Below are 21,082 nucleotides of genomic sequence, written 5' to 3'. Positions count from 1 at the left end.
CAGAAAAAATTTAATCATCCCCTGGCAGCTAATTTAAGGCCCATGCAGGACCATGCCACCAAGCTCCACTAATAATATTTGAAATAATTTCATAAACTCTATTGTTCATCTTTGAGATACATTAAAACAAAAATTTCAGTGGCAAATGCGATATTCCGTAACCTTTTAGCAAGCTAATAAAAATATAATGTATGTACAAAAATTGACTTACCCTTGCTTCAGCAGCGAGAATGTAACCCCGTTCCAATGCTTTGACCAAGTCTAGACTCTTGTTCTCAGGACCTTCTATAAACCTGCCTGATATTGGATCTACCCTGCCTAAATTTATGGCTTCTAGCAGACTTGTTATGCTACCAGTTTCAGGGTCTTTAATTACCGTCGTCGATGGATCAACTAAGCCTGATTCTATAGCTTCTGATAGTGTCAAACGCTTACGATCTAGTACAGAAGTAATAACAAAAGGGTCGTGAAAACCACCCGTCGTGGGGTTATAAAGGCCGAATTGTAACGCTTCTATAAATGATATTCCTTGCTTGGGTGTTGCCAAGAGACCACTCTCAACTGCTTTCGGTAATGTATGCAGCTTAGACGTCGCGGTATCTAAGACATTGCTTTTCTCGCTATCCATAATTCCTTTACGGAAGGCTTCGGGTAATTTGACCAATTTTTTCTTCTGCAGATCTTTGATCAATGCTGAATCTGGATCTATAATTCCGAGGGTAACGGCTTCTTTCAATGTCAACGATTCGTTGGACTTGGGATCTTTCATTTTTCCAGTTTCAAGAACCAAATAGCCTTTTTCGACGGCTGTTTCAAATGTCAGAGGTTCACTGAAAAACACAACTGTCTCCTCAAATTTAACACATTGGGAAGGTACTTTTCCAGCTTGAGGTTCAAATGTCACCTTTTTGGAGGGATCAATTACGCTTTCGCTGATTGCCGTGGTCACACTAATGAATCTTCCAGTCCTAGGATCTTTAACGACAGATGCATCCGAATTAAGTAGTTCGTATCTGATTGCTTCTTCCAAAGTACATTCTCTAACGCCTTTGTCTTTCATTGATGCCTTCAGCAATTCTAACGACGTTCTGCGTTCTGGTTGATGAATCAATGGTTTATCAAGGGTCACTAATAAGCCACGCTCCAGTGCAACATCAATGTTGTAGGCACGTTTTGTTTTAGGATCAAGTACTCTTCCTTTAGATACATCAATTGTACCATCTTCGATTCCTGCTTGCAAGGACTTAATTTGACCAGTAGTGGCATCTTTGAGAGCAGTTGTCTCTGGATCAATTAGACCAATGGCAAGAGCCTGAGGTATTTCATGAAATTCGTTAGCAACTGGATCAACGAATTTACCACTGTCACCACGATATAGACCACATTTAACAGCTTCTTCGACTGTGAGTGGTTTTTTATAAGGCACAACAAAACCCTTTTTACGTGCCTCTTGTAGATTCATAACTTTACCAATCTCAGGAATATTGTAAGTACCACGAACCGCGTCAATAAGCCCATCGGTAATTGCATCAGCCAAAGGTATATATTTATTGGTCTTGGTATTCTTGACAACGGAAATTAAGGGATTAATAAGTTCTTCCTGACAAGCTTCGGCTAAGGTAAGTTTTCTAGCGCTGGATGGATGTACAAATCGACCAGTTGGAATGTCATACATGCCCATAAGAATGGCTTCGTAGAATCCAAATCCTGTACTTTCAATGTCAACAATTAAGCCAACCTGCAGAGCATCAGATAATGAAATAGAACAATTTGCTCCGGGCTCCCTGAAAACTCCAGATCTTCTGTCGATAACACCAGCACGACATGTTTCTGCAAGTGATAATAGCCGCTCTGCTCGTTTATCCCAATAGCATGCCAAGGTAGGGCTGATAACACATTTTCGCATGGCTTCGTGCAAAGTAATAGCCCTGCCAGTACTCGGATCGGTAATTTTTCTAGTCTTGTCATCGTACAATCCTTGATGTATTGCTCGCTGTATAGATACTGCTGCCTTATTATCGATAATTAGTCCAGCTTCATAAGCCTCTTTCAAAGATATTTCTAAATTATCTCGTGTAAAGTCCTTGACTCGACCAGTAATCCGGTCAATGCAGCCACGTTGGATTGCTTCATTCAAAGTTATTTTCTTCAAGAAACCAGTACGTGCATCCTTCACTGTCACAGACTCGGCATCTATTAAATCTTCTTGAATTGCTTGGATTAAAGTTAAGTGGGCACCAGTTTGAGGGTCTAAGAAAGCATCTTTTTCTTCATCCAGGATACCTTTAGATATTGCTTCACTAAGGCTCATAGGCCGACGGGCCTCGACCAACAGTCCTCGTTCAAAAGCCTCATGAAAATCAAAGCTTTGCCCCTGGTCGTTTGTTATTGTTCCAGTTCTGGGATCCACTATGAGCTGTTCAATGGCTTTGTTGAAAGTGATTACATACCCGCTTGGATCACGAGCAATAGCCGATGTAGGATCGATGACACCCTTCTTGATAGCTTGATCGGTATAAAGTTTTTCATGAGATTCAAGACTACTGAATTTACCAGTTTTGGGATCATAAAATCCCTTGAAAACCGCTTCGGGAAGAGATATTTTCCGCTTTGCAGGTACTATCAGGCCTCTTTCTAGAGCATCAGTAAGTGTCAGAGAAATGCCAGTAACAGGATCCAGCGCAGTCCCAGTTTTCGGGTCAATAAGACCATGTTTGATAGCATCAGCGAGAGATATTATATTTCCAGTTCGTGGGTCTTTAATGGACGAACTGTCGCGGCTAATCACTCCTTTCATTATCATCTCCTCCAATGTGAATTTGTTACCATCAATTGTGAAGATTCCTGTTTTTGGATCATAACATTGATGCGCCAGAGCCTCTTGCAAGGTCCATGGTTTGATTGTGGACAAAATGTACCCCTTTTCAAAAGCTATGTCCAGAGTCATAGAATACGGAGATAGTAAAAGACCCTTTTCTAAATCTACAAGATTCTTCTTCTGTGCATCTTGTAAAGGAATAACAGTATCATTTCTGTCATCCCTAATTTTAATTGATCTTCCATCTATATATCCGATAGCTAAGGCTTGTCGAATGGTCAATTCCTCACCGGTCATCGGATTTAAAACAAGACTCGTTTTCGGAGAGTAATATTCTTGAACAATTACGTCGATCAAGGTGGGCACAAACGGTGCAGTAATAATGAGACCTTTGTTAAGTGCTGTGTCAAGGGATACAAGTTCTCCGGCTTTAGTATCACGTAAGCGACCTGTGTTTGGATTAATAAGCTTGATAGTGATTGCATCGTCAAGGGACATGAAGGAGCCTGCTGCTGTATCTTGACATTCGGTAATAAAAGCATCCACGATTCCTCTGCGAACTGCTTCTTCTATATCAATTTCTTGTTTGGTTAGAGGATCCTTAATAGTACCAGATTGTGGGTTATACATGCCCTTGTGTACGATTGCTTCTAAAGATATCGGTTTTCTCGGCCCAGGAACAACAAAACCTTTCAGGAATGCGACTTTGATGTCAATTTCTGTCCTTGTTTCAACGTTTACAATCACACCTCTGTTCAGATCTACGATACCACTTTCTACAGCCTCACCAAAAGGCAATATTTCATCAGTCGTAGGGTTTCGTATGCTAATAGAATCTGCATCAATCAATCCAGTTTCGACTGCATCAACTAGTGTCAGGGGCTCGCCAGATCTTGGATCTCGTAGTCCACCACTGTGCGGATCACATACACCAGCTTCTATTGCCTCCTGTAATGTCAGAGACAGGCGTTCTTCTTCTACAACGTGTTCTCTCTCTATAATCCAACCAAGTTTAATTGCTTCGAAAAATGGTACTTTCTTTCCCGATTTTGGATCAACCATATTTCCCAAATTTCTATCAACCAGTGGTCGTTCGATAGCTTCTCCAAGGGTAACATACTTTTCTGTTTTACTTGACAAATCTTTGACCCAGACATTATTAGGATCGAGCAACTCAAGATCAAGTACAAACTCATTGAATGAAATTTTATCTCCAGTTTCAGGGTCCACAAACTTATCTGTACTGAGATCATACGCACCCTGCTCGGCAAGAAATTGTGGTGTCAGATCTTTAGATACAGTAACTTTGAACTTCGGTCGTACTGCTACTTGCCTGATTAATGTTTTGCTGATTATTTCAATACTTTCGCTCAGTTCAATTCTGCGCTGTTCTAAAGCCTCTTGAAGAGTGTACGGAAGTTCTTGGTCACCAATAATGATTCTAGTTATTCTTGGGTCGATCTGATTATTCTCTAGAGCTAATCCAAGCGACGTTTCAATGACTGGTTGTTCACGTTCTGGTGATTTCTTTTGTACTTCTACAACTGTGTGTGATGGCGTCCTCTCAACTGAACCATCGACCGATTCATCGGCAGGGCCAGCAGTTACAATCTGAATAGTATCACGAGGATATGTTTCTCTGGGTGGACTAATGTCTTTTGCTGAGGTGACAGGCAGTTTCTTCTCAACGTTTTGATGACTCTTCACGGCATCTACAATAGCTTTTCCTGCAAGAACTGGTGCAGCAACAATGGCCAAGAGACCTAACTTAGCTGCTTCGGTTACAGAAATAGAACCTCCATCTTTGTCTTTTACTTTTCCAGTTTTTGAGTCAAGAAGACCTCGCTCAACAGCTTCCTTAGTTGTGACAGATTCTGCTGTTTTTACGTCGTAAACTACTGAATCTGGTTCAATAAGTCCGACTTCTATGGCTTCTGAGAAATTGTACGATTTTTCTGTCTTTGGATCCTTGAATTTGCCTGTTCCTTCGTCATAGATTGTTTCGACTGCTTCTAATACAGTCAAACTAGAATTTGGTGATTTTTTTGGAGAATCTGATGTATCACTTGTTGACGACGTGTCCAAGATCCCAACTTCTATGGCTTTAGCGATAGGCATGATAGTACCAGTTCCAGGATCGGTGTATGTTCCCGCATTCATATCAACCAAACCTCTCGCTACTGCATCACTGAACGTCATTTTTATATCTCTTGTTGTAAATTGTTCTTTAGTTTCAGATTCATCCCTCACGATACCCCTTTGTTTCGCTTGCTCCATAGGAATAATTTCTCCGTTATTTATATCTTGTATTTCTGTAGCACTTAAGAGTACATATCCAGGTAAGAGTTCTATAGTTTTAGTTGTAATTGTATGATACGAAGTGATGGTTTCAGTCACAGCAGTGATAGTTTCACCTTCAACTTGTGGCTTGATCACAAGTAAACCGGATTCGACAGCTTCCGCAATTGGAATTGCAGTGCCTGTTGACGGATGCGTGAAAACACCTTTATCCTTGTCTATAAGGCCAGCTTCCAAGGCTTTTGATAGGTCAGTACTATCAGGTGCTGCTGGATAGGGAAGAGCCATTATAAAGTTTTCTTTAATTGCCTCCTCAACTGGTAAAACTTTTCCAGTGATAGGATGTTTTATTTGTTTTGTACTGGGATCAACAAGACCACGTTTAAGTGCAACAGGGAAAGTCATACCGGCTGGAGGTATTTGTGTTGGACTAGTTGAGTGGCGAACTTCAAATACTTGACTCTCAACCGCTTTAACGAGATTTATGTTTCCGTCTTTCAATTTTACAAGGGATCGATCTCCATCGACAATGTCTTTTTCAATGGCCGATTCTAACGTGATTTTTTCACCACTTAGATGTGTAAGCTTGGAGAAGGGGTCAACTATTTCACATATGATTGCTTCATGGAGTGTTAAGTGTGCTCCGGTTTCGGGATGTATGACCTTACCTTCTGTAGGTTCAAGAAGACCTTGATCATACAAGCTAGGTAGTGACAGGCTTCTTGCTAGTGGTACCAGCACGTTAGCACTTTCAGGATCCAATATACCACGTTCCAAGGCTTCTTTTATGTTAAGAACATCTCCTCTTTGGGGATCGATAATTTTACCACTATCAGGAATGATTTTGTTTGATTCTATAGCTTCCGCTAGTGTGAGAGTTTCCCCATTTTGACCAACAGTCGTTACTGCTTTTTCCAAGATTTCTGCAGTCTTAGTATCAATAATGCCATTTTCTGCTGCATCCTTCGGTTTCACAATCTTTTTTCGCATTTTTTGCAGCAAAATAGGTCTTGCTTCGCGTTCTGGACTCTGAGACAAGGATCTTGCTTTACCAATGGTGACTTTGTATTTCGGTTCTGTAGTTACACGGCCTCGTGTCTTCTCCCCAGGCGACGGTCTTGTGTCATCTGCATCGTCTAATGAAATACTTGTAGTATCTAGGATTTTGACTTTTACCGTTGAATCAGGAACTGCTGACAACTTCTGCAACTCCTCCGGACTTACAATTCCTTTCTCGATCGCTTCGTTGACAGGAATTTCTTTACCTGTTTTTGGATCAGTCACAACAACAGTAGTAGTCACAATTTCTGTTCTACTTACCACCTTGTCAGGTGACACCAGACCACGCTCAATAGCAACTTCACGTGGAATCTTTTCACCCGTCTTCGGATCTTCCACCATGGCTTTCTTGACAGCTTCTACAGCTGCTGCTGCAGCAACCAAGGGCGCGCCTAGCACGGCTACCACACCAAATTTAGCAGCATCAGCGATTGATATACTTCTACCAGTTTCATCTTTGTATACACCTGTAACCGGGTTTACAATACCCTTTTCAATTGCTTCCTGAATCTGAATATCTTTCCCTGTCTGTGGGTGCTTAACTACTATGGCTTCCGGTTGTATTGCACCTTCTGTAATAGCTCCTAGGAGTGTCGTAGATTTACCTGTCTCTGTGAATATTACCAAAGCAGTAGCTGGATCATAAATAATGCCCTGGGCTACTTGTAAAGGTTCTAGTGTTGATAATTCTTCAGTACTTTTGATTTCTGTAATTTTCGATGGGTCATCAAGCTGTGATACAGCAACTTTATCTGGTCCACCAGAGACTTTAGTTATTTGGAATAATCTGTGAGTTGTTGTATCGACTTCCATGGATCTCTGTTCCAAAATTATTAATCTTTTAGCGATAGCTGTTTTCATTGGAATTTTGGATGGTTGAGTATAATGGCCTGTAGAGTCTAAAATATTCTTCTCAAGACTTCTCAATAACGATATCTTCCTACCATTATTTGGGTCTATCACAACACCGGAACTGGGGTTGATAATTTGAAGCTTCACACACTCTTCAAACGAAACTAATCTATCTGTACCTGGAATTATAAAGAGACCTGTAACTGGATCAAACAGCTTTTGCTCAATAGCTTCAGACAACATCCATCCGTCTGTTGGCAATTCGAATACTCTTCTTTCTGTTGATGCTCGTTCATTTTCAATGAATTCTGTAGAATGTGTTTTCACTGACGTACTGATTACCGTTGACGAAAACTTGTCCACTTCCATAGGTTCCGGATAAGCAGATTTAGAGTGGGATGTCGCAGAAATAATCTTTTCTTCCTTGCTGGGCTTCCTTTCTACCTTTGCAGGAGATGGGGATCTACGTTTTGTGGTAATAGTGGTAGTGGCAGATGGCATGTGAGTTTTCATCTTTGTTGGTGATGGGGATCTACTTTTAGCTGGCGATGGAGACCAGTCTTTTACAGGTGAAGGGGACTTTCCTTTAGGAGAAGAAGACCACTCTGTGGATATTGTCGAAGTAGATGTCGCGCTAGAAGTGATTGTTACACTGCTCGTACTAACAGTGACTGGTTGAGGAGTTCTTGATTTTGTTACTACTGAAATTTTAGTGGGAGATGGTGATCTCTCTTTCAGTGGTGGATGAATTTCTCTAGTGATAATTGTTGTCGTAGTACCAATAGCCTTAGTAGGTGATAAGCCCCGTGGAGGTCGTACAGGAGTATTTACGTTGGCAGTAACGGTACTTTCAAACGTCATTTGTTTAGCTGGAAAATCTCTCGTTCTTTTCGGGGAATGTCTCGGTGTCTCGTCTAACTTTGGATCACTAACTAGACCTTCCTTAATGGCTTCTTGGATAGTCACTACTTTACCATTGTCAGGATCTCTGAACTCTCCTGTCTGTTCATTGAGTAAACCTTTGCTCAGCGCTTCTCCATAAGTTATTTTATAATCTCTTGTTATTGTTTCGCCAGTTTCTGTTACGGTCACATATCGTTTGACAGTCTTGGTTACAGTCTGGGTGGTTACAGTAATATTTAGCAAACTGGCTAGCAGCGCTGCACCATCTGGCGTGATAAGGCCACGTTTAATTGCTTCTTCTAAAGGCACTGGTTTCTTGCTTCTAGGATCTAATAATTGACCCGATTTTGGATCCAACAGTCCAATTAATACTGCTTCTAGCACGCTAATTTCTTTACCTTTATCCGTAACTCCTATTCCACGGTTCAACATTTCTAGTACTTCCGGTCGCACGTGACCTTGACCCATAGCTTCATCCATTGAAACTGTCTTTCCACTCTTCAAGTCAGTAACGAAGGAGCCACCAAACTTTGGGCTGATTAAACCTTTCAGCAAAGCCGTGTTTAAACTAATAAATTCTTCTGAAATAGGATCCTTGAAACCATCAATGTCGAATATAGATTTTTGTGCGACAGATGTGATTAAACCTCGATCAACTGCTTCTGGAATGGTTGATTCTTCGCCCGTGGAGCTATCTTTGAATTTGCCCTCTGGCAAAACAATACCCTTTGCCAAGGCATCTGCTAATGTGAGCAAATCATTTTCTTTGGTATCTGATATAGATTTAATGTGGTCAGCATCTAAAACACCCTTCGATAAAGCTTCCAGTATTCCCAACTTACTCTGATGTGCTGGACTCGCGATTTTACCTTTGTCGTCAATGATTTCCAAATCGCAACAGTCTTTCAAAGTCATTGGTTTGATAATTAATTGTCTTCGCCTGGCTTCGTTCAGCGAAAGTTTCTCTAGTGATATACCATGCATATATTTTCCCAATTTAGGATTCAGTATACCCTGCGCAATAGCTTCAGATACTGTGAGCTTTGTGTCATGCTTCGTATCGACGATTTCCTTGATGTCCGGGTCAATTAAACCTCTTTCAATTGCCTCATCCAAAAAATAGACCTTCCCTGTGTTTCTGTCAATGATGTGACTAGTTCTGTCATCCACCAAGCCTTGGGAGATTGCATCAGATAATGCGAGTGCACCTCGTTTTATTTTAACTGTCGTATCAATTCTGATCAAATAACCTCGGGAGTATGCTTCTTCGATGGAAATGTGTTCACCGCTTAAAGTTATAAATTGACCAGTCTCTGGATCTAACAAACCCTGTTTCATCGCATCAGCAACGCTAACTCCTGAAGTTGCAACATATGTTACCTTTACTCTGTCATCTCCTCGTTCTGCGTCAAATAGTTCCCGTTGAATAACCTCAAGGAGTGAAACTTGGCGTCCATCTTCGGTGACGCCACAAGGACCTAACAATCTGTTTGCAAGGTTGGCGTCAATGATATTAACGCGAGCAGCCTCGTCGATAGGCACACTAGTCTTACCATCTGGAGATGTGGCTATCCTACCGGTCCTAACATCGAGTATTCTAAGACTTATCGCATCTCCTACTGTGAGAACTTCACCAGTAGCTGGGTGAATGATCCCCCTAGCTTCGATTATGTTATCAGTACCGATTCCCTCTTCCGCCCTGTGTATTCTTTTGAGACTCCTAATTTCGCTAAATTGCATACTACTTCCAGACCACTGAGACTTTGACGCCGCAGTATCTGATATTTTCGTCGCATCTCCATTGGTCGTAAAGCTATGATTGCCATGTGGCCGTTTAAGCGACGGTGCTTCCCTAGGTTTAAGCTGAATTTCGTTAGACGAGGTAACCGCGGTTGATTCATGATGTTCTGTCGTGTACCTGCGATTATAATAAAATATCAATAATCTTAAAAATGTAACGTAAAACTTACTTACATATACATTAAGCCATACCATATTTTGTCAAGAGCTTTCAAAATCGTGACACTATTTAGTTATTTTGAATTGTTGCTTGATCATTACATTAATTCTTTTGTAATTTTTACTCTTTTTAACTAAGTTTTGAGTATACTCCAAAGCTATATTCAGTAATTTAAATGCTCACTGTGATTGCGTGTAATGTGTTGTCGTCGAGGTATATCGTTCTTCACTGGACGAGCTTTCATAAATGTTGAATTCAGTCCTGAATGTCCTCAATGGTCTTTGCTCCTGAAGAACACGCTGAAACAGTAACGATAATAGATATGTTACCGTTAGCATTTTTCAACGGAATTGTTTTCGTTAAACTTTTAATATTATTATGTTGTATTAATGTTTGTATATTCTATTTTAAGCACGTCGAAAAATGAAAACTTCACTTCTCCCCCCCCCTATCACTTATAGGTCACTGTACTTTGCTCTGGTAAGCAGGTGCATCGTGTCATCATTATCAATTTCATGCTGACATGAAACAGCTGAATTTGCATTTTGTCTATACACTTCTTAATTAAATTTACTGTGAAGTAATTGATATAAAAACAAAATGAATCAATAATTCAATTAATTATTTATAACGATAGAGTTCACTTTCATTTGCATCATTTGTTTCACTGAATTATGATAACTCGACATTTCCATTCCTTTAGCCAGAGATCATAATGCTTCATTACATCAAGTCGAGTGTGTGTAATAACTTCAATACTAATCACTTTTACATACGCACGTAACACATAAACAGTGAGTTTAGTTGTTTAATTAGTAATATAAATTTATTTTGAACAGATTCAAGTGTAGGCAATCAATCTCTGCACTAGACAAATGAAATACCACTGAATTAATTTTGCGAGATGACCATCTCTACCACAATGAAAACAAGATTTCTATTTTACGAAGCATAACCAGTGTTTACGAAACTGAATGCCTACAGATTTTGATATCACGTTTATTGAGAAATCGGCTATAATGGTCATTACGAACTCATCTCACAACGCCATCATTTTTTTCATAACACAATCCTAACGATTTAACTACTGCCCTATGATTTCTACGCATTTTAATATCCAAAAAAAGTAAAAAAAAAAAAAGAATGTGAAATATACGTGGTCAATTATCACTCTTCAAATTTCGGTTACTATTGAATTATTATCAGACAATTTTTAACTCAGCATCATAAAGTATGCCTAATTTTCACAAATAGCGTGCACAGAATGACCACATTGCTAACGTTTGTTGTTACGAAAAATTTAATCCCCTACTTAGTATAATTGATACACTCAACTATAGCCCCAGTTTCATTCTTTTCACAATTTATAACTTGTACACCGATAGTTACTAATAAACTTCATAAAACTTGACTATCCACCTTCACAAACGTTTACCACCTTATTAGTATTAAATACACAGTGCACGGTGTACACAATGCTGGAAAAATGCAACGAAAGACGTCTGTCACATCTTTTTGTTAACCAAACTAAAGAATATACGTCTTTCCTGCTGAAAATGCTATGAAAAACTGAGACGCCCGAAGCCATTCACGAAACAATATCTATTTATAATATAGCTTTCATGACAGCCAACTCACGTGGAGGTAGACTTCGGCTGACTTTGTCAGTTTATATTTAGATCAACGAAGGACCGACAACTTGTTAAAGAAGTAGCCTTCAAATTTTTGTGTGCATCGCTTTCTTACATACAGAATTACGGTTAAAGTGAAATATTTTGCTACGACCAATAGTAAGGACACTATTCAGACAGTTACATATTACATGATTTCATGAAAATCAAATCGAGTTGTTTACAGGGAATGTTGAATTCGATTTTTTTGATTCATCATTACTAAATGATTATGTGAGCATCAGAGTAGCGGGCATTGAAGTTAGAGTAAACACGACTGTGACAAGTATTCAGTGAAATCAGTCAGGTACTTGGAATAGCCGGTGACATCATAGGTAGCAAGCAGCCTGCTCCACTGCCGTGAACTTGGTCCTAACTATTACGTCATAATTGGAATGTCGACAACAATTGCAACATTTGAGAAAACTATTTCTAGCAAACTAAATGCCATACACTGATGTTAATTTTCTCAGACTCGAGAAGCCTTGTAGAGTTAAATCATTACATTACTTATAACTGGTCAAGAATCTAGTTTAGGACATTCCAATAAAAATTACGCTCTCGCATGAATATAATAATTATTTGCGTTATTTTGAACATTATTACAGCAACTGAAATTTTAATTAGCATTTTAGCGATTATATCCCAGATACTTTGCGCAAGTCCTCCGACTCAGTGGTTTGTATGATTAGCAAACCACAATAGCGTTGCATTATCTTTATCAACGATCAGACAGGCATGACTATAATAAAAAATTGTATTTGTCCTTGCATTCGAATCTTTAAAGGAAAAAATTCACCTGCCACTATTCAACTTTACAACTATTTGTAGGATTGATTTATTTTCGTTAAGGTTGAGTTAATATTTCAGGACAAATGCCTTTTCACCATGATGGAATTGAACTTTGAAAATTTATTTTCCTAGTCTGTACGATGGTTTTATCAACGTTATAACCGGTTTAGGTTATTTAACATTACCTGCTTTACGATACGTTTCTTGGACTGCTTCATGTTTATTTCATTTCAAGTCTGCAGTATCCGACTCAATTATTCAGTATCAAGCTTAATTACAATAAATTTACCCTCAATAACTAAAAACTTCACATTATGACAGTCACACCACGATTAAAGACACTGCTATTTTAGTATCCAGGTTTCGTACTGATCGAAATCACATTTTGTATACGTTGTGTAGCCTATTTATTATTCACATATTTGAGACACTTCTGTAATATATGCAAAAGAGGCATACATTTAAATACTGTAACACAACACTAAGTTATAAAAATCTCCTCTGGAAGTGGACATATTTCAGTTTTCTTTATAAATTTGTTCAGTAATATTACACGAATTAAGGAACTGAGTATTCGTTTGACCATTAACTGGTAGCGATGTGAACGGCACAAGGTTGGCTGTGACACTGACTTGGAGAGTGGCAGTTGTGGAGTTAAGCAAGATCAAACCGAGTGTAGGCTTAACTTCATTTTATGACTCCCTCTCTGTTTCTGAATGAACACATGACCTCTTCTTTGCAACACCCAGATGCCAGCGGTCATATCCTTAGAAATAATATCACGCTTTACCGGTTATAGCGATAAACATGTTCATTCAATTAACTCATAAGTAAGATAGGCCATGAATTATCATAATTTCTCTTCAAAAAAAATATTGTAAAATGTATCTGTGCTGACACATCTCATAGCATTAGCACTCTTCAATTTTTTAATTGTTATTCTGTTTTATATAAACTATTACTGCCATAATTAATTATTTGAAGAATTTGGCCTTAGGTTGAAATTTTACACCGGTAGATATCTGGTAACAAGAATTGATATAAAAGCAAGCTTATCAAATGGTGCAATACAGCATTCCAAGATAGGTACGCAATCTACAAAATTTTGATATCACACTTTTATTTGTATCATTCACAAATTATTAAATACCACATTGAAAAACATATACTACACATGATACAATAAAATTTAAGAATGTTGAAGAATAAAGGAGATTACTTGATCTATTCGAACGTTAACCGCACGATCTGATCTAGCTTATCGTTTATCTGATTTCAGTTCCCTCTCTCTACTTTGATACACTGGGAAAAACTGCTTGAAAAATATTTTTATTTCAATATAATACTATGATTTCTGGTACAAATACAACACACACAAGAAATATTTCAAAATTGTTTACATACAGAGTTACTTAATGCAAATTCTTTGCTTAAACTCGTTTGTACACTTCGTTTTCCACCACGCCATATCAGACATCTGAATACTTCAGGTTCATTATAGTTCCACCAGTTTTTTCCTTATTTTCATCGCGATTTTCATGAAAGCAGCATGACTGCACTTAGATTATTGGGAACCATACAGAAACACGTTATGCAGCAAACAGGCACAATGTATATACCTTTCGATAAATTGCAAGCTGTGACATCAGAAAGCAGTATTTTGCAAAACCCACGTATCTCTGTTCATTTATGGTAACCCGATGTGATTAAGTGGTTCTGAGCAAGGCCAACTTTGACTGCCCACTCAGACACCTACACTGTCTCGTGGCTGAACAGCCACCCCACCCACCTACCTACACACCTCCAGCATTTATTGATCTTCTTCCTCATTGCTTACCCGCAACGCAAAAGCTCACTTACCATGCGATAAAAACTCAAGTTTGGAAAAAATGAAGAAATTGTAGTTTTGTCAATTGTTACGTTGTCATTAAGAGAGGGAAAGAACCGTTCTGTCGTGAAAAAATATTTCGCTCACATTATCAGTAGAGATAAAATTTCCAACGAAATACATAACTATCGAGATGAAATTATCTGGTTCCTTGACTATGAAAAGTAGCCTCCGTAAAAAAATGTATAAAAAATTTGCTCTCAACGAATTTAAGTGATGTCATACAATCAGGATCAGTTGTGACCTTTGGGACCAGCATAACTATGACGTATTCAAATTCTATGACAATTAATTTATAAATATTTCGTAATTCAAGGTAGAAAAACAAATTTAATTAGATTCTGGATTTTTTTAATTAAAATATCTTATTTACATTTTTCAAGTTATTCGTACCTATCAAGTTTCCATTCGGTTGAAATCATTCTACCTAATCGAGAAAGTGTTGTAAATCAAAGATAAGAGGAAAAATAGAGATAAGACCGGAATAGATAGAAGATTAATGTCCAGGTGAGAAGGAAAACGATGTGCATGAAATTACTATATCCTTTTTGAATTGCATGATCGAATTTAGAATCTTATTGGAGTACCGCCTCTGAGGGTCTTTGTAACGAAATAATTCAAATTAGCTTTTTACGCAGTTTAAAGGAGAAAAAAATCGTAGCCCCTAGCAGTATTTGCCATTCAATACGCATACATCATCACAAGAAAAAATACATATGATGTCATCAAGCAATAATGTATGTTACAACGTCACTAATGTTTTAGGGAATAGTAGCTATACATTCACTATAGTGAATACACGTGTTTGTATTATGCTGAATTCATGAATACTTGAGCATAATAATTCGTTTACCTGGTAATGTGAAAGTGAATAGAATTAAGAATCGAAGAAACTGTTAAAAATGCCGCACTAACCAGAGTTGCATTTCCACCAGTTGTGTGAAAAAAATATCGACGGTAGCAAAATTTCTCGCCTCATTGAATCGTAAAATTTATAATATTTTATCGCAAATGACACGATAGCTTACGTAACTTCAAATTAAGCTAGTTGAAAATCGCCTCACTGATTTAATCTATTAATGTCTCTTGTTCCACATCGGTATAGGTTAAATTATACCTAAAATAGTTCAGCCCAGGTCTGCCGGTGATAAAATCTAACTCGCCTACTGGATTCATCTCATTTTTAACTTGCAGTTTCAACATTTTAAGAGCCAATTTATTTCACAAATAATTTCCGTGTGGGATTGGACTGCTTTATGATTTTCTGCAGTTGGATCAAAATATTATCACCATGTTGATTTAACAAAGGGTGGAGTATGCTTTTAAATTCTAATGTTCAACTCGATATTTTGTTCAGTTGGCACATTCGTCATACACACTAGCTGTCAAGATATAAAATATTTCCAAGGAGATCCCTGCCACATGAAATCTCAAAAATGTGCTAATTGGTCTCCATGTAACAACTCAGTCATCGACAAATAGAAAACATGTGTCGAAAGTGTAATAGAGAATGGAAAACTCACCTGTAGCGCCAAATCTTCAGGGAAGAGTAGAACCAGCTTCCTAGCACGTTCCTGAAGAAGGCTGAGAAGAGTGGTGTATCTTCTGTTCAGAGTGTCTAGTTCACGGGCAACGTTGTCTACTGTGGCCGAGTCTCGTCGTGGTCGTTTCACCGAAGCATCCAACGATGGGCAAACCTCTTCCAACTGCTCCCTGAATGCTCTTAGCCTCTGGGCGTATATCTAAAGTGTTAGGTTAGTCCGTTAGGGTTAGTGAATTAGATCGGGTAGGCCATTACCGTTAGCCTCCATCAAGCAATGATAAAGAATAAGAATACTGAAGAACGTATATTCAAAAATATGCTGTGTGCGTAAAGAACGGATTATATAAATTATATCAATCTTATTCTTGAAAATTGAATATGTTGGTGTTAATATATCACCTACAGATTGAAGCTTTGAGACTTAAATACATGGGACAGTAGGAATTTTACTAATTTTGATATATTTGATACTAAAAAAAAAAGTTAACACAATCATATAATCTGTAAATTAGTATGAATGAAACGAAAGTATGATAAAAAGGATTGTAGTCGAAAACGAATTTATCATTAAAAAATTGATTTTCCAATTTGATTTGCTGCAGGATATGGAATAAAACTCAAGAATATGCAAAAAGATCAATCAATGCTAGCGTATATTTTTGCGTATAAAAGGAGAAATATTTATTTGGCATCTTTAAGTAGAAATCAAACAATTTAGCAAGCAGGTGCCAAGAATAGTCTGTGTCGACGCCAAATGAAATCCTCGAAAATAGCTTGGCGAAATTACATATCAAGGTAATTGTGGTTTACACATTGGACTGGCACAAAGATGAGCTAAGAGATCTCAACTATAGTTGAGAGCAACGGATACGCGTCAGAAAAAATGACAGCGAAATTACATGATAAACGGTGATAATGGCGAAAAATCATAAAATCAAGAAGAAATGCAGGAAAATACAAAAGACGTTTGATTGAACTGATGATTCTATCTGGTGAGCTTCAATCATTATTGTGCTACATGACTGAGACAGAAATTTGGCAAGAAAAAAGTAAAAAGGGCTCCCGCAAGCAATATGAAATCTCCATCACCCTATAAAGCATGCCAATTTCTAACTCCATTCAACCATGCTACTCATTAATGTTTACTCTTCGAATGATTAAATCTCATGTCTGCCTCAGTAATGGTAAATAACAAACTTTTGTTTTTTTTTTCGAGAACATACTAGATAAGAATTTAGTAAAATTTTAGTTCAACGAGTTAAATAATCCATTAAAATTTAAGTAACAATTATAGTTAAAGTAGCCGTTAATTGCAACAAAAGAAATGTCATTTGGAGTACTGCATTTGGAAGGTCCAAAAATGTGATTTCACTTATAAATGACGATAAATACTCGTCGCCATAAATAACAATAACAATCACAATAATAGACAGTAATTGTACATGTGTATAGTACAAATATGGTGATTTGTTGTAGCCTTCTGAAAATTTGCCTTGAGTAGAGCTTGAAAAAAATGTGTAAAAGAACATCGAAAAGTTTGTGTACGTGAATAAATGAAATGATGATGATAAGTATATACAATGTAAATCAATAACTTGGGGTTCCATTCATACAACAATCATTCAACTAGCTTAAGCTACCTGTCCAGGCACTTTTATGCGCCAAAATTTCGTCTTACCTTGCCTTCGCGAATCAAGCGACCACCGGTTACATTAACTGCCTCAATTACCGGAGCTCTGTCCACAATCTTGTTCAGCAAATTCTGAAAACACGACAATTTATTGATCAATATCATAAGTTCTGAGATAAATTATTTTCACTTTAGACAACTGAAACCAAAATCCAATGAATTGATTTAATACACATCGCAAGGCGTAGTTCTTCATTTTTCATCTTAAAGCGACAATCTGACTTTGTTTCTAATAAATACCTTAGTAGTTTCAAGCTGCTCGTGAGCTTTATTGTGGATCGGAGCAAGATTCTCCAATTTTTGATACCCCTCATCGACAAAGTCGACTTCATTCTGGTACGAGTTATTGTACTGCTGAGCAAGACCGTACGCCGTTTCCGCGCTTCGTAGTCTATCGACGAGTTGACCGCAAATATTTGTCCATCTTGCGTTTAGCCTGTTCACTTCGGCATCAAGCCTATCCATATCACTGTGTGGGCCACGATGATTAGGCCGTGATTTTTCGACCAACCTTCGTGCATTGTGAGCGTCGTCGTTCAGCTGGTCAATGAGTATTTGTTGCTGTGATATAGCACTCTGCAAGATCATTAAATTCTCCAGTACGTGTTGCAGACCTTTGACGTCAGATGGTAATTCGCTGCAAGATGCCAGTTTAATTTCAAATTCTGAAATAGCCGCCGTATTTTCTTCTAGGCCGGATAAAACTATTTCAACACATTTCAGTCGCTCTATGTAAAGATTACTCAGGTTCCACAAATGATTCCATTTGGTCATCACATTGTCGAGTTTGTTCCTCATCGCAGCTGTCTTTAGTGTTATTCCACGGAATGTTTGTTGCACTTGTTCAACCTCTGGTGCATGGCGTTGTAAATTTTGTTCAAAGTCCTTGTGTTCTAGAACAAGATGTTCGAGACTATCCAGATCTCGCGGCAAGAGAGCTGCGATGCGCAAGTTAAGGATTCTTTCTGCCTCATCCAGAGCCTGCTGTAGAGCAGAAACTTGATCGTTAAATATACGTCCCGCATTCTTTGATTCCTCTTCTGCCCGAGCACGTTTTTCAAAATCGTCAAACAGCCTATTGACATCGGCCATCTCGCGTCTTAATCTCCTCAATTGCGGGTCAGCCGGATCGCCTTCTGAAAGCAATTTGTCGGCGTCCTCGTTCAGAGCTTTTCTGATAGCTGTGCGCTGGTCTTGACCCATGGCGAGGAACTGAGGCAAGTCCCAACCCTTGACGACCTTTATTGTGGCAAAGATCATATTTTGCCGTAATCTCAATTGTTTCCGTTGCCACAAAGCCACGCTTCTGTCGTACTGACGACGCAGTCTTTCGGCCGCATCCAGAGCTTCTTTGTCAGGTGGTGGTAACGTAAAACAAACTCCAGGTACGGGTGACTCAACACCTTGGGAATTTTTGACGCGCCATTTAACTCGGCCTGAATTATCATACAACGTGCATTGTTCGCCCTTTTCAAACGAGATCTGTGAAACAAGTTAAGCCAATGGTTATTATACCTCTGACAGCATTGTTCTTATTTTACACAATTAGGTTTTGTACTCACGTTAACTTGTTTGTAGCTGCATATAGCAGTGACTTGGATTGGTCTTGCAACTGGCTGCCTGCGCTGCTTCATGGGAACTATTTCCTTTGACTGATCGACGAGTCGTTGTATATGATCTCCGTAGTTGTTCAACTCTTCCCTAAGTTCTTGCATCCCCTTCAAAAGACGTTCTCCTTCGTCCAATGAAAAATCTGACTGCGAATAAACGGTATTCAGGATCTCATCACGATTCGTTATCCATAGTTCAGCCTGCTGAACCTCTTTGAAGAAGGTTTGACTGTGGGCTGCGTGTCGCAGATGCACCTCAAGGCATAGAGTTAACTGCAGCAGCCAAGCCCATTGGCTCTGCATCGCGGCCATATAAGCTTCGATTGTTTTGGCTGCAGGGTGATGTTGCAGAACTAAAGCCTCTCCTCGATCTTGTACAGCGGAGAACTGAATCTCACGTTTCTCCAAGTCGCTCATCAGGGACTGTAAATAAATGAAACGATTATGTCAAATTTGATTTTCATGAATGAATTGTGTAAAAGCCAGTTTGAAAAGTGGCTGCAATCTGGCTAAAAAGTTGTTAATTTTGTTACCTCAATTCCTGACCCATATGTACGCTTGTAAAAGTAGATAGAGTGTTAATAGACTGTTAAACTATCTTTCAGTTTAGTGAAAAAATACTGATCACCGATAATAACAAACTTACTTCGTAATATTGTTCAATGCTTTGCACATTCAAACTCTTGTCGCTCCAATCCCTTGTTACTTCTGTCTCCTCCTTGGCATTCAACCATACAAGTTCTCCAGTGGCCGACTGTATGAAATCTTGTAGAATATCCAAATCTGAGAGTCTCTTATTCGACGTGGCCAAAAGTTCAGCATAGAGTTTCTGAAGAGTGCTCAAATGCTGACTGTAAAGGGCGAGTTCATCGCCATGGAAATTGTTTTTGGCTTGCAGACATTTTTCTACTTTTGAATAAAACTGGTCAATGTTTTTATGTTCCCTCTGGTGAATGTCTAGTTCATTTTGGACGCTAGGAAGATCGGATCCGTAATCAGCTTCTTGTAGTTGCTTCAATTTATTCTTGCACCAATCGATACAGTCGTGTAGATTACGGAAATGTGGATTAGTATCAACCAATCGAGTTTCATGAACGGTAGTACGGTGCTTAGTAACGACTCGTTCTTCAACGGGAAATGAAATTACGGACAGCGGTGCTACCAAACGCTTATGGAGTAGCGACCGTAAAGCTACCCAACGTTGGTGAAGTTTCTGTACCCTGTAACAATAAATTTCGTGTGAAAATAAACGGACTTCAGCTTGCCAGATTTTCAAAACAGTGTGCTTATAATTTGTGTACGCCAGAATTATATTCGTATACATGAAAATTATAAACACTAATTTACCTTTTATGGAGTTCAGGAGCCTGGCTATATCTGCCTTCTGTGAGAGTGTGAACGTCGGTGAATATATTTTGAATCTGTGTCTCCGTATTGCGTATGTCCTGTTCCAGCAGGTCAACAGCATGTTTGGCTTCCAATGGATGAAGTCGATCCAAATGACGAGCTTCGTCGTCCACTCGTCTTTCAAGCTCTTCCAAACGATTATCCGTTGATTTCATTTCACGGTGAACTTTCTCTGCGAGACGTTGCAAGCGTTCCAAGCTGAAAATATCATAAAAATCAGCCAAAGAATAAAATATGGTTTAAGGATCAGATTTTCGATCAAAGAATATATAGCATAGAAATTCCTTCTATACCATATAACATTTTTGTGCAAGTTTTCGAACCGTATGATATCAGAATCTGCAGGGAGACTAAGAACATTGAAGAATTTGAATCGAAAACAAATTTGCAAAGAACAGTTCCGAATAACTAGTTTTCCAAATAAGAATCTCACAATATTAATTATCAATGTTTTCCTTTTTCCATCTACAATTTCGAAGTTTACGACTCTGGAATCAGATTCATACAATTCCGTATTGTTGCGAATAAATCTAATAAAAATATTTTACCGAAAATTGCACTGAAATAGCGAAATCGACGAACATGTTCCAAT

General features: G+C 38.5%; 1 protein-coding gene across 18 annotated transcripts in view; it reads right to left on the bottom strand.

The window, feature by feature from the left end:
* LOC124177529 (microtubule-actin cross-linking factor 1) overlaps window positions 1-21,082 on the bottom strand; it is a 173,375-nt gene that overhangs the window by 28,818 nt on the left and 123,475 nt on the right. For 6 of the 18 annotated variants that reach the window (XM_046559962.1, XM_046559963.1, XM_046559965.1 and 3 more), the window contains 9 exons: window positions 20,431-20,688; window positions 19,730-20,303; window positions 19,617-19,640; window positions 19,036-19,506; window positions 17,714-18,955; window positions 17,462-17,545; window positions 15,764-15,982; window positions 10,074-10,189; window positions 212-9,848 (listed from right to left, as the gene is read on the bottom strand). In XM_046559962.1, coding sequence (XP_046415918.1) covers window positions 212-9,848; window positions 10,074-10,189; window positions 15,764-15,982; window positions 17,462-17,545; window positions 17,714-18,955; window positions 19,036-19,506; window positions 19,617-19,640; window positions 19,730-20,303; window positions 20,431-20,688 — 12,625 coding nt within the window. Of the gene's footprint in view, window positions 1-211; window positions 9,849-10,073; window positions 10,190-12,537; window positions 12,985-13,971; window positions 14,575-15,763; window positions 15,983-17,461; window positions 17,546-17,713; window positions 18,956-19,035; window positions 19,507-19,616; window positions 19,641-19,729; window positions 20,304-20,430; window positions 20,689-21,082 lie in introns of those variants that run through there. The other 12 variants (XM_046559964.1, XM_046559968.1, XM_046559966.1 and 9 more) reach the window with 4 other exon arrangements.

The sequence above is a fragment of the Neodiprion fabricii genome, chromosome 3 (genome assembly GCF_021155785.1).
Source record: "Neodiprion fabricii isolate iyNeoFabr1 chromosome 3, iyNeoFabr1.1, whole genome shotgun sequence".
Taxonomy (NCBI): domain Eukaryota; kingdom Metazoa; phylum Arthropoda; class Insecta; order Hymenoptera; family Diprionidae; genus Neodiprion; species Neodiprion fabricii.
This window is presented reverse-complemented; position numbering and strand designations above follow the sequence as displayed.